The sequence below is a fragment of the Trichosurus vulpecula genome, chromosome 6 (assembly GCF_011100635.1).
Source record: "Trichosurus vulpecula isolate mTriVul1 chromosome 6, mTriVul1.pri, whole genome shotgun sequence".
NCBI lineage: Eukaryota > Metazoa > Chordata > Mammalia > Diprotodontia > Phalangeridae > Trichosurus > Trichosurus vulpecula.
In genome coordinates this window covers 210197846-210212268 of record NC_050578.1, presented here as the reverse complement: position 1 = coordinate 210212268, position 14423 = coordinate 210197846, and the positions used below count along the sequence as shown (strand labels likewise).

At 35.9% G+C, this 14423-nt stretch overlaps 1 protein-coding gene across 2 annotated transcripts in view; it reads left to right on the top strand.

Annotated features, from left to right (window-relative positions):
- FAM193A (family with sequence similarity 193 member A) overlaps positions 1-14423 on the top strand; it is a 251271-nt gene that overhangs the window by 171412 nt on the left and 65436 nt on the right. For both annotated transcript variants that reach the window (XM_036763452.1, XM_036763451.1), the window contains one exon: positions 147-381. In XM_036763452.1, coding sequence (XP_036619347.1) covers positions 147-381 — 235 coding nt within the window. The remainder of the gene's footprint in view (positions 1-146; positions 382-14423) is intronic.

Here is a 14423-nt window from a genome sequence, read left to right as displayed (position 1 = left end):
ATTATTACTGTTAATGAAAATAAACATCTTAAGGGTAAATATGCTAATTAATTAAACAGGAGGGGAAATGGTAGACTATACTATTTTGGTTGTTAGCTAAGTTAGTCATATTTATTAATTAATCACAATTTTTTATACATATTTAGGCTTTGTGAAAGGGACCCCTATCAGCTCTACCAGCGATTGGAACAACAAGCAAGAGAATATGTGCTGGAAATGAAAGTTCGACTCCTCAGACATTTGTCTCTGGGATCTAAAGTTAAAGCAACATCAACAATACAAGGCCCCCCACAGGCACATCAATTCATCTCACTTCTCCTTGAGGAATATAGTGCACTCTGTCAGGCAGCACGCACAATCAGCTCTTTCCTTGTCACTCTGGTAAGATTGAAAAAATTGATGAGTCATTTTTAAAAAAGCAACTTTGGATGCTTTTCATATTTTCTTGCAGCAGCATTTCCTTGCTACTTGCAAACTTGTATATTCATTTTAGTTTGTGTTTTGAGTCCCCATCTCCAATCCTTTTTTGTTTTTTTTTGAATTTTAGTGTTCCTTCTGAAATTTGCTTGATAGACGAGATCAAGGGTGAATGTTCAAGTAATGTTTGATGAAAGTGGAGTTTTGGTTGCCAGATGATCTCAAGACACATAAATAAAACATGATGAGTGTATGAAATAAGGACAAAATTTGTTTGGGATTGGTCAACATATGTATTGGTTACCACTTAATTGGAACACACAGACAGTTCTCTAACTAAAGGCCTATAAATTGAAAATCTAGTTTATTGAAATAGGGAAATGGAATACTTATTCTTCTATTGGATTCAGTCAAAATAAGTATTTCTTTGTTAGAAATCCATATTTTAATCAATCTGAAGTTTTAAAGGCAATCCAGTCATACCTATGAATTTGCAAGGATAAAATAGGGAATAGACCTAGATATCTGCCCCTCCCCTTGTACCTGTAGTGTTTACATCTTCAAGTACCCTATATTTAACCTTCCTTCTTTGTTTTTCCAGTTTTTTAACACCAACTACTACTATTCCAGCTTTCCTCCAATCAAAAATTCACAAAAGTGAGAACATCTAGGACCACCTTCCCCCTCCCATCTCCCCACTCCACCAAGTTGTGCTTTGAAGATTGCCTCAAAAGTTTCATGACACTGGTTGGAAAAGTGTTCCAAGGCAGAGGTCACCAACCTCCAATCCCAACTTTGCTACTTACTACCTGCATGATGTGTTATGCAAGTCACTTAATATCTCTGGCCCTTAGTTTCTTCACCTATAAAATGAAGGGATTGGACTAGATGATCTTTAAGGTCCTTCCAGATGTAAATATGTTCTCTGAGCCCAATCTGAGTTTCATATAAAACCTGAGAAGATCTTGAATCCATACCTTGACTTAACTATCTCTGCTCTGTGGTGACAGTAAAGCTGTCATGGTGCAGGAAGCTGTACTGATTCCATGGGTGGAGATGAATGGCTTCATTATATTTAGCCTTATCCTTACCCATTGTTTTTCCCTTGCCCCCATCTCAAATTATCACCTCTGATATTAATAGGGGAAGAGTGTCAATAAAGAGTGAATTTCAACATATTTTCAAAAAGTTTATTTCAGAAACATGAACAAAAATTTTTGGCAGTTTTAACATAGAATTTATGTAGCTCTGCTAAATTAACATTTATTGGCTTTTTCTCTTCACAAGCAGGAACAATTATGAATAAAAATTTAGTGAACACTTATTTTAAAGTATTTTATATCAGATAACTAAGAATTTCCCTGAACTTCTTAAAATAATCAGTCTAAGAAGTTTTTGTAGTTTGTTGCCAAAGGGTTTAAAAAAAAACTTAAGCAATTACCTAAAATATAATCATCTCATAAAAATGAGTAACTATATTTAAGTATGTCTATGATAAATGTCATACCATTGAGAGATTAAATAAATATTATATAGAATTCCTAACCTTCATAGTCTTCCAAACTTAGAATTTAACTGTGGTACTGAAGTATGTTCGTGATCACACCCAGCAATTTACCTTCAAAGGGTAGAGTTGGTGTTATGATTTTGTTTTGTCATTTCAGTTGCCTTCATGCCACTTACCTCCCCTCAAGATGTCCTGCCTGCCTGGGAAATCCTTATCTATCAGAAGAGGCCTTAGAGATGTAGAGCATGAATGAGAAAAAAGGCATTTTTATTTTTATTAGTTGAATTCAAACATTTTTCTCCCCAGAAAAATATAATTATTAGACCCTTTAATAGCAAAAACATTTTCATTACTCTTCTGATATAGATAAAATTGCATATTTTGTCTGTGATACCAGCTTATTCTATGCCCTAGAACAAGTCACTTAACCTTTCTGGTTCCCTCATCCCACCTTTAAGAGGAGATGGTTAGAGACCTCTAAGAATAATGATTCTATCTCATGATTAGAAGATAAATGATAGCAATATATAAATTAAACATTTGTGGCTAAATTTTTCTCTTTGTCTATTCATAGGTGGCAAAATATTTCTCTATCTCAGTAAAGAGATCATAATAGTACTTGTGTCATAACATATGATCTGGTGAAGCAGACACTTCTGCCTTTGTGTCCCACCATCTACCTCAACATTTCTCAAACTACATTTATTATTTTTACCCCAAAACCTGCTCCTTTTCTTGACCTACCTTTTTGTTAGTGGTACCACTATTCACCTAGTCATACATATGAAACCTAAAAGTTACCTTTGACTCCTCCCCTTCCTCCTGCCTCTCAGCAAATCACTTGCTGCTTTTATTTCAACCTCAGAAATATTTTGTACACCTATATTTATTTCCTATGTTGCCACCTCAGTCTAGCCCCTTATTGCTAGATACATAGACTCTTACTATAGCCTTCTTATAGGTATTTTCTTTTCTACTCTTTTCTCTCCTTGGTTTGTACCTCATACCACTGATAGAATAATTTTTTTCATGTCCTTTTTCTGTTCAAAGATCTTTTGTTGAGCCCTTCCTTATTCACTTCCAAAAGAAGGTAAAAGTCTTTTGCTTGGCATCCCATTCCTTCACAATCTGGTACCACTCTTTATGTCTAGATATCTATATCCAAGATTCTCCCTCCATGTACTCTATATTCAAGCTATATTGGACTGTTGGCCAGCTTTCAAACAAGCCCTATCCTCAACACTTAGAAATTATCTTAAAATCTAATTCAAAGGTCACTTCCTTTTAAGTGAATAGAATGACATGAACCAAGTAATAGGGTTATAAATTTTTTAAGTGCCGTTGGGAAATAGGAAATAGTTCAATTTATTGTATAGTTTACTTTGTAAGAGGTAAGTCAAAGCAATGGAACTGAGTTGAAATTGAGCCTTTCACAGATCTTCCTCTTGCCACCCAGTAGCAGTTTTCTTCATTTCTTCACTCTCTTGTACTTCAAATATCCTAAATCCCTAAACTATCAAACTGCTTACCCGAACCAGCAACATCTGTAAAGACATTGAAGGAGATAGTGTTGGAGCTGGGGAAAATACTACACCTGAGTTCTAAGTACTTCTTTTCTTTTGCTAATTCACTAGAGGTTGGATGTTTAAAACTTTCTGGACTGACACCAGAGAATTTATTTCTAACTATACAGTTGTTAAAAAAACAAACGTCATGATGTGGATAAATGGGTCATTTTTTATTCCATCTGATTCGTTTTTGTTCTGATGTTTAATTTCACCTATCAAAAGTTAACTTGAAAATATCTAAGTTTGCTTTGATATCCTCTGATGTCATAGGTGTTTTGAGAAGGTTCCCTAGATGGCTATTTGAGGTCCTTCTAGCCCTCAATCTCTGATACTATGAATATCCTACCTGAAAAATTAAGCTTTGTATACATTAGAAACTGAAGAAATTAATATATAAGAAATTAATCTTTGTATTCATCAGGAGTGTTTGCAACTCTTTTTTTTTTATTTTGGTATCATGGACCCCTATGACATTCTGATGGACTCCTCAGAATTTTGTTTTTAAATGAATAAAATAAAATACATAGGATTACAAGGGAAACTAATTACATTGACAGAGTTAGCAAAAAAAAAATTTTTTTAAACATTCCCAGGCTCCAGGTTAAGGAACCATGCTCTATCTACCTTTGTACACCTTCCTAATTTCCCCAGTGTATCATGCACATCACGGCTATTCCCTTTGGAAGTAACTTATAAAATGGGGATAATAAAGCTTATTCTATATACTTCATAGAGTTGTTGCGAAGAAAGCTTTTTAATAAGGTGCTAGATAAATGAGATGTTAATAATTTTGCCTCTTCCTCCTCTGTCTTCCCTTTAGTCCTCTTCTTATGTAGTCTATCAGCATATCATTCTATCTACTAGTTCTTCCTCTGAAACATCTTCCTTTTTTTTTTTCTCTTTGCTCCTTTTTATAGCCACCAGTCTAGCCTACTGGTGATCTTGCCCCTCCACAGCCCCATCAGCTGGTCTTACTGCCTGCGTGCTTTTACTTCAGACTGATCACAGACTTAGAGCCTCAGAGGTTAGCTAGTCTAGTCTGCTCTTGTACAGTAGTCTCTGTAACATCCCTCTTTTATGTTTTAGCCCTTCACATACTTGCATTGAAAACAAATATTGAGTCCTGCAAATTTGCCAGGCTAAATATACTCATGTCCTTTAATAGATCCTTGTATAGCCTAGTTTTTTGCTTCTCACATTCCTTTTTTGAGTCAAATCCTGGCTCTACCACCCCTGTGACCTTGGTTAAGTCAACTCATCTATAAAATGGTTCCATTGAACTAGACTGATTCTAAGGTCCCTTCTAATTCAGAAGTCTCTGATTCTGTGATCCTTTATTTATTCAAAGTTCTCTGCAATAGGAACAATCTTCTGGGGAAAAAAAACTCATTTTGTATATTATTATTCTCCTGACTGCACAAAATGGCTTCATTATTGTATTGAATTAACACTCTCAAAATTAATTTCAATGTCTAGTACTAATTTAGCACCGTCTTTTTAAAAAAAAATTTAAGTATTTTATTTTTATTTATTTATTACATGTAAAAACAATTTTCATTTGTTTTTAAAATTGAGTTCCAAATTCTCTCCCTCCTCACCCCCCTCAATGAGAAGGTAAGCAATTTGATAAAGGTTATATATATGTAGTCATGTAAAGCATATTTCCATATTAGTCATGTTGTAAAAGAAAACATAGACCAAAATAAAAACCCAAGAAAGAAAGTATAAAAAAATATGCTTCTGTCTGTTTTCAGATTCCATCAGTTCTTTCTCTGTGAATGGATAATTTTTTTCATAATAAGTCTTTTAGAGTTGTCTTGGATCGTTGTATTGCTGAGAATAGTTAAGTTATCCACAGTTGATCATCTTACAGTATTGTTACTGTACTTAGTGTTCTGCTTCTACTCATTTCACTTTAGCTCCTTCATCTATGAGCAGTCACCTCAAATCCCATCTCCTAGACTGAAACACAACTAATTACCCTTTACCTCACAATTTATTCAGGCTCACATCTCCCACAATTGTGTCTGACAATATTCATTTCATTTCTCCTTCCTTCTTTAAACTTACTTTCTGGTAAACTACTACCAAATAATTTCACCAGCTTCAATTCCATTCAGCAAGCCTTTATTAAATATAAGGGATTAGGCCAGGTGAAGAATGAAAAGTGAACAACTCCACAATCTCTTTCTTATAGAACTTGTAATCTAATAGATGGTATATGAAAAGTGTTTGAAGCACACCTGTTTTGGCAGGAGGTATGGGAGACAAGACCTCGCTCTGACCATGTAGATCTACATCTGCTGTACACCCTGCTCTCAGAGCTTAACCTGGGGTACTGAGAAGGTAGTGGCTTGCTCAGGGCTACATAGCCAGTATTTGCTAGGGGTGGAACTCAACCTAGGTCATTCCGACTCATGGACCAGGTCCTTCTCCACTACTGCCATCTATCCACTGTTCTTTACTTCTCTGAAGTGGACTATGAGAAAATATAAGTAGAAAAAAATTACTTTGATTAGAGAAGTGGGAAATCTGGAAATGCTTCATTTGGAAGTAGTGCTTGGGCTGTGCTAAGAAGAGAATTTCCACAGGCAGGGATGTTGATCAGGTATATTCCTAGCATGGAAAACAGCCTGTACACAAGTACATAGGGATAGAGGCAAGCAGAAGGAGATTGAACAGCCAGTAATCATATGCTCCTGGAACTTAGAGAATACTCTAAAGAGTTGTGTGTAACAAGGCTGAAAGATTAAGCAGTAACCAGATTGTGGAGAGCATTAAATTCCTCACTAAAGAGAAGATCTTTTATCCCTTAGACAGGAGGGAGCAACTGAAGATTTTAGAGCCTTGGAGTGATATAATTGGCTTCAAGCATTATAAAGAATACTGTGGTAGCTATGTAAGGATGGATTGGAAAGGTACTAGTCCGAGGCTATTATATTAGTCCACATACGGTATTAAAAACAATACTCAGAGGACCTTTGTTCAGATGCTCCCTCTCTAACTACCTCTGTGGACTTGAGCAAATCATTTAATTTGCCTGGGTGCTAATTTCATTATCTTTACAATGAGGGTGTTAAACTAGTTGGCCTCTGAAATCCCTTGTGGATCTAGATCTGTTAGCCTGTGAGTTAGGGTGATGGTATTGCGAGTTACATGGAGTTGATGAATGCAAGAAATGTATTCAAAGTGAAATCAAAAAGATTTAGCAACTTAATTGCATGTGAGAGCTGAAAAAGAGGGGAAAGTCAAATAGGACACCAGTGTTTCAAGCCTAGGTAACTGGGAAAATGTTGATGCCAGTAATTTTATAATGTAAAAGTTGAAAGGAGCAACTAATTTGTGAGAGAAGGTGATGAATTCAATTTTGGACATTTTAATTTAGGGGCTGGCAGAAAATTTGGGTAAAAGTGTTTAGTAGGCAATTAGAAATGCAGGAGAATAATGCAGAGGAGGTGTGTATGTGTTTGTTTGTAGGGGGTGTATATAAACACTTACCCATCCTGTAAAAGGACCCCAAGAGAGAATGTAGAAAGAAAAGAGAATAGGGTCTTGGGGGGAATATCCACATTTTCCAGGTGTGAGGAGAAAGATAAACAAGGAAAGGAGACTAAGTGGAGTGGTTAGAGATGTAGGAGATGAACCAGGCCCTGTGGTACGTTAAAAAATGTTGCTACATTTAGAGTCAGAGGACCTGGATTTGAATCTCAGTTCTGCCACTGTAACCTGTGTGACATTGGGCAAATCAGTTTCCAGGTCTGGGCTTCAGAGTCTTCATCTATGAAAAGAGGGGGGTTGGACTAGATAGCTAAAGTTTGCAAAGCACATCCTGTATGTTGTTTCATTTGACCTTCACAACTCTGTGAGATTGGTGCTGTTACTGTCTCCATTTTATAGGTAGGAAAATTAAATGAACTTGCCTAGGATCCCACAGCTAGTGTCTCATTCAGGATTTGCACTCGGTTTTCCCTGACTCCCAAGTCCAGTATTCTGTCCGGTGTACTTAGCTGCCTACTATAGCTAGCATCTGTACAGCACCCTGATACTTATCATGCACTATACAGATCTTTTCTCTTCGGATCCTCCTAGCATTCCTATGAGATGGGTCCTGTTAACTCCATTTGGCAGAGGAGGAAGCCAGGATAGAGGGAAGTTCCTTGACTTGCTTAGGATCACACAGCCAGGAAGTGTCTGAAGCAGAATTCAAACACACATTCTACCAACTCCCAAGTCCATCACTCTACCCACTAAGTTACCCGGCAGCTCACTAGGTGAGCTTTACAGTCTTTTCACCGCTGCTCTTATGATCCTTTGATCTGGTTCACAGATGCCACAGGTAGAAAGAGCATCAAGACAGGGAGACTGTGGTCAGCATTGTAAAATGCTGCAGAAACGTCAAGGGAGATAAAAAATGGGAGGAGACCTAGATGATTTGGCGGTTTAGATGTCATTGGTGACTTTGCAGAAGGTAGTTTAGTAATTACATTAGTGAGAACAGAATAGTAGTAAGAAAATTGAAACAGCAAGTATAGATTATTCTTTGTAGCAGTTTAGCAATGAAGTCTAGGAGAGAAAAGAATAGTTTGAGTTGGGGAAAAGATCAAGGGAAGGTTTTTGGTTTTCTTGTTTGGAGGATATGGGAGCTGGGCATGTGTGTGGATAGAAAGCAAGGCCTGGAAATTTAGGCACTCAGCCTTTGAAGTAAAGGAGATGTACCTGAGGTATGTGGGTAACTCTTAATAGGAAGCTTTTTCTTACATCAGACCCAAATTTACTTCTTTTTAAATTTCTATAATCAGTCATTTCTTTATTCCATTGCAGCTATGTTCCTAATTTACATTATATTAATTAGAGCTTATATAGATGTTAATTTATAAGTATTATCATGTCCGACAGCTCTCCAATTACACTGTATAGTCTGCAAGGGCCAGAAGTTTGCTTTCCATTTCTGTTTCAAATCAAGGAGAAGGTAACTTGTAATGGAAAGAGTACTGTACTCAGAAGATCAGGGTGCAGCCACTTGCTCTGATGTGTAACAGATCCACATTAATCAACTCTCTATGCCGTAATTTATGTCATGTTCAGTTCTTCAGAGATTTGAATGTGGGGGTGTGTGTGTGTGTGTGTGTGTGTGTGTGTGTGTGTGTGTGTGTGTTCAGAATATTAACACACTTACTAATGCATTAAAAAGTAGACGAAATAACCTTAAGTGGCTGGTGAGAGTTTAAGTATTAAGGAAAGTTATTTCATAGAACACTTGATTCATTCCAATCCCAGTATTTTGGAATTTATGATGGCTTAGGAAAAAGTAAACTTTAATTACATTGAAGAAAATGTTTGCTAAGTTAGTAAACACTATTATATTCATATATTGTTTTCCTCAGTGTTTTCATACATGATCTCATTTGAACTTTTGTGTAAAAAAAAAGTTTGGAGAAAGGATTTATTTCAGCTTCTTAAGAGAACCAACTATTTTTCGAACATTGAAAAGTAGTTTAGAAGTATCCATTTATTTATAATTGGCATACTCATTGTACATCATGGTTCTGTATCGTTAAAGTAGATGCCCTTAAAGACTATTATTATGTAAATATTTGGCTAGTCTAGTTCAGTTAGTATTTCTACTTGATGGTAATAAAATTACGTTTTAAAAAATATGTTCTAGAATTGGCTACCTACTTTTTAGTCCAAAATGATAGTGCATTTTATTTAATTACAATGTGTCTGTAACGATTTACTAAATGATTAAGCTTTATAGTGTTGGTGGTTTGTTGTTTTCTTCTTTTAAATAGATTAATGATTACAAAATAAAATAATCTAGGTTAAGTTTAGTTTCAAATTATCAGGCTCTATATTAATATTTATTAAGTACCTACCCATTGGGGTAGGTGCTACAGTTACAAAGATAAATATTGCAGGGATTTGTTCTTGGGAAGTCACAGTCCAATAAAACAAAAGAAGTCATACATAAATGGTTGGTAAATAGGAAAATGATAAGTTTGAAGGCCTAGTGCCAAAAGACATTTGAGTGTTGAAGAGATCATCTCATAGGGCAGACTTCATGGGGAAGTTGGCACTCAATGAATGAATGAATAATATTTATTAAATACTTGCTGTATTCTAAGCATTGGGGATAGAAATAGAAAAGTGGAAACAGTTCCTGCTCTTAAGAAACTCACATTCTAATGGAGGAACCAACACATAGGAGTTTTCAGTTGTAAATTAGATTGAAAGTCCTAATGGGGACTTTGCAATGAAAAAGCAGATGGTTATGTGTCTTCTTTAATGTCCTTTCTCCTGAGAAAACCACATCTTTCTCTAATGTAGAACCATTTGACAGTGCCAGAGACTTTAGTGGGGACTTTAGGATTTTGAAGGAAGAGAAAGGAGTTTGGAAGGAATCTGTATTTCTGTGACATAGACAAACGTTTAGAGACAGAGTAGAGCTGAAAGAGCTCCAGATATGTGAAACAAATGGGCTGACTGTCTTCTCACTACATTAATCTAGGTGAAAAAAAGGTAAAGACATAAATATAAAAATGACTACCATCAGAGTTGGCAGTGAAGTAAAGGAAAGATGGGAAAGATACTACACAGATAGAATTGTTAAGATCTGACTTTATATGGAGGGTAAGAGAGGGAAGAGTCAAAAATGATAGAATCTCAAATTTGGAAAAAGTTTTAGAGGCTACATACATACAAACATAGGCACACTTGAACATGCCCGCGCGCACGTGCGTGCGTGTGTGTGTGTGTGTGTGTATATGTGTGTGTGTGTGTGTGTGTGTGTGTGTGTGTGTGTATTCCAACCTGTAGCTGCCAAAGAATACCTAAGAAGTGCTCATCCTGCCCATGTTTGACTCACGAGTGACAGGGAACTCTCCAACTTCTAAGAAAGTCTACCAATCTTGTGAATAATTATTAGGTTTCCCTTATATTAAGTCTTAATTGCTTCTTTGAAACTTCTGCCCTCCCCTTGACAGACCTTCAGATATTTGGAGAAAGCTACCATATCTCCTTTAAGTTTTCTTTTCTCCCTCTTAAACATTTCCATGTTTTCCATTTCTCATGTGGAATGATCTTAAGGCTGTTCATCATCTTGGTTACCATTTAGTTTATTCTAGTGACTGAGATGTTAGTGCTATATTTCAAGAGAAATAAAGTTAGGGAAGTTTTGAGAGAGAAGAATGTTAGTTCAGTATTTTTCAGGCATATTAGATGCCTGAAAAAAATATTCTTAAAGAGTTGATCTGACCCTGTCAGACCTCTAGTGACTCCATGTTATTTTCTCTAGGATAAAATACAAATTCCTCTTTGGCAGTTAAAGCTATTCATAACCTGATCCCAACCTAACTTTCCAACCATGTTTATATTACTCCCCCTCTCACACTCTGTGGTCCAACTAAACTGGCCTTCTTTCTTTTTCTTATACATGAGACCATCTTGCATCTCCCTTTCTATTGACTATCCCTTGTTATCTGGAATGCACTCTCCTAATCTCCTCTTCTTAACATTCCTTATTTCCTTCAAGACTCAGTGGTTCGTATATTACCTTCTACATGAAGCTTTTCCTTTTCTTCCCAGGTCTTATAGCTCTCTTTACCCAAATTACTGTGTATTTATTCCACGTATACTTATATATGTACATGTTGTCTCAACTGAGAGAGTGTAAGCTTCTTGAGAGCAGAGATGGTTTGATTTTTATCTTTGTACCCTGGGAACCTAGCACAGTGTCTGACATAAATTAAGTGCTTAGTAATTGATTCTTTCTCTGTCTCCTTAACTTGGCATTCAAGACCTTCCATAATTTTGACTCCATACTATCTTTCTAATCTTATGTCACAAGTATCCATTTGCCCTGCCTTGTAGCCATACTCACATACTAGAAGTTCCCTAAATATGCTGTACATTTTCTTGCCTTTTTTTGTGTAGTTCTCCCTACCTTGATTGCTATTCCTCCCTTTTTTTTTTTCCTTTTAAATGTTATCCATCCTTCAGGATCCCCTTCAGATGGTAGCTCTACCATAAAGCTTTCCCTCATAACCCATAGCCAGACATAACTTCTTTCATGATCTGTTGTGTTTCCTCTGACACTTCATACTTTCTACCTTGTATTATAGCTATGTGCATGTCTTCCTCAGCTCTTTTCTCTCTACTAAATTACAAGTCCCTTCAGGTTTGTGGATCATATCTTTTAATACTTGTCCTATGGTACCTTGCACAGTTTTCCACATGGTAAGTACTCAACAAATATTTGAATGAGTGAGGTATAGATAATTATTTTTCCATCTCAAATAACCATACCTGACCATTTGAGTGGCAGTCATCCTTTTCACTGTTTTTCCCCCCACAGAATTTTGAGTATGGAACCCATAACCATTTCATAGATATATATTGACATCCTTTAGTCTGTATGACATTGTTTTTGGTGCTGCAATATATTTAGAAGCTGGAAGGGACCGTAGAGGTCATCATGTTCAGCCCCCTTATAGAGCTTTAGTAATTTACCCATGGTTACCCAACTAGTAAGTAGCAGAGCTAGGGTTTGAAGCCAAGTCCTCTTACTCTAAAGCCTGCATTTTTTCCATGGAATCATTGCCTCCTAAGTTGGGGTCTCTGAACTCAAGTTCGTTATAATCTAGTAGAATTAAACTACTCTAACCAGAAATATGGAAAGAACTTATATTTAAATGAAAAGCCCAAATATTGATCCCCTCATACAATGTTGAATATATGGTTAGGGAATTGATATACAGGTACCTGTTGAATTGAAAATATCATCTTGGATACCTTTACATTTCATTTCAACACTGTACTTACTATGTGCTGAATGTTATGATTTTATATGTCATAGAATCAGCTCTGCCATTGCAACATTTTCTTCAAAAATAACTATAGGTGGTAACAAAAGCTCACTTATTCTGAGGTCTTTTTATAATAGTGTTAAGAGTAATTTTTAACTAAAAGCAAAACAAAGTAATTAAAACCTGATTTTTAGTTATTTTGTATGCATCTATGTCATTTCCAATGTTGCTATTTTCTGTTGAGAAATGACCAATCAGGTTTTATCCCAGACCTTCTTCCTTTTAACCCAGTATTCATGAAGGAAATTGTTATATTCTCAATTATAGGTAAATGATGTTGGCTATTACCAGAAGTGTTGAGAGTAACCTAATGTCGTGAAACCTTTATTCTCCATGGTATATAGTAGTATTTCTAGGTCCAGTGATAAATCTAAGTTACAGGGTTTTTCTCTTAGTGTTCCTCTCTTTTTTTCCCCCTTTTATCAAAAGGTGGAACACTCAAGAAATAACCTGTGGTGTTGATCTGTGAGAACTCTGACAATCTAAGATTCTGTTCTCATGTATGAAATTAGATTATATATTCTCTTAGACTGATGTGTTGAAATAGTAGTTAAAATCCAGAGGCATTCTGCTGGCTAATTTTCTGCTCAGATTTTGTTTTTAAAACCTTACATTTGATGTAAGTTAATTGGTAGAAGTGCGTGGAGAGATCGTTGGAATTTTTATTGGTTTTTCTTGCCACAACTGAGGCAAGGGAAAGTGGTGTCACATGGAATTTGTGGTTAGTTTGCATTGGTTGATTAAATAGAATGGACTCCATTTACCTTCTAAGGGATAGACTTTTGAAAGAGTATATCATCTTGTAACTTTTATAAATTTCAGTGTAAGGCTTCTTGTTCAGGACATAGTTTATAACTTTAGGGGGGAAAGTCTTAGACCTCCAACCATTTTTTCTTGGTGAAGTTGTGACTGATTTTCCTTCCTTTCAAAGGAGTCCAGCTATTTGGAGAGGTTCAAGAACAAGCATTAAGACTTTTTGCCCCTGTGCAGGTGAAGAGACACCAAACCAAGATCAGCATGGAGAGACTATGGTCAGTACAGAAAGCTCATGTTAAAAACTTAGCCCAAACCAAACATATTCCTAGTCTTTCCTCCAGGCAGTGCAGGAATTAAATTCTTTGGTATATAGCTTCAAGAGATTGCTGTCTAAAGTTAGGCCTTCTCAGCTCTTTAGAGATGAAGACCATTTTAAGAAACTAAAAAAAGTTACTTTAGACCATGTTGCCATAGCAAATTGGTAGCAGTTTACTTTTTTTAAAGGGGGGGGGGCTTGAGTGTGTGGTCTAATAAATTTAATAGACTACAAATAATTTGATAATGGGTTGGTATTTTAGTTAAATACTGTAAGTAAATATAGCAGAGATCTTATGGCCATATGTTTGTGTTTCCTAAAGGACCATTTAAAAGTAGTCAAAGTAATGCAGTTTAAATTATATAGTTTAACATTACTTATCTTTGTCTTCTTTAACTTCAGTTCATTCCTGAAAACAAACGTAGCTTTAAAAAAATGAAGTTCTCAGTTTTATGTTGGTACCATTTCTTATTCAAAACTCCTATTACTTTCAAGGGGGCAGTTGGCATTGTTTGATTTAACTGCTAGTACAGGCCGAAGTCTTACCTTAGGTAATTAAATTAATTTGGGTTATTCATGTAATTATTGCTTATTAGATATTGTAGCAGGATGACCATAGTTCTAAAAGCTGGTTTCTTTAGCTAGAAAAGGAATTGAAGCTGCAACATTCTTGATTCATCTTTCCGTTGGCATTGACAGTGCTACCTGCAGTTTGAATAATTTGCATAGATGTGTCAATATGGATATTGTTCCATCTGTTGAACTTAGCACTTTAGAATTAAAGCCCTTATACTTGATGGCAGCCTACCAGGATACCCAAGTCTAATCTTGCTTGATGATCAGTCTGCATGGACTTTCCTCTGCTCATGAAATATGGAAGGAATACCCTTTGATGTCATACATCTCCATCATTATCTACAAAAGAAAAGTTCAAAAGATGATTTTGGCAACAACTGAAGCATCTTTTTAATTAGCAACACTATTTACTGGACATC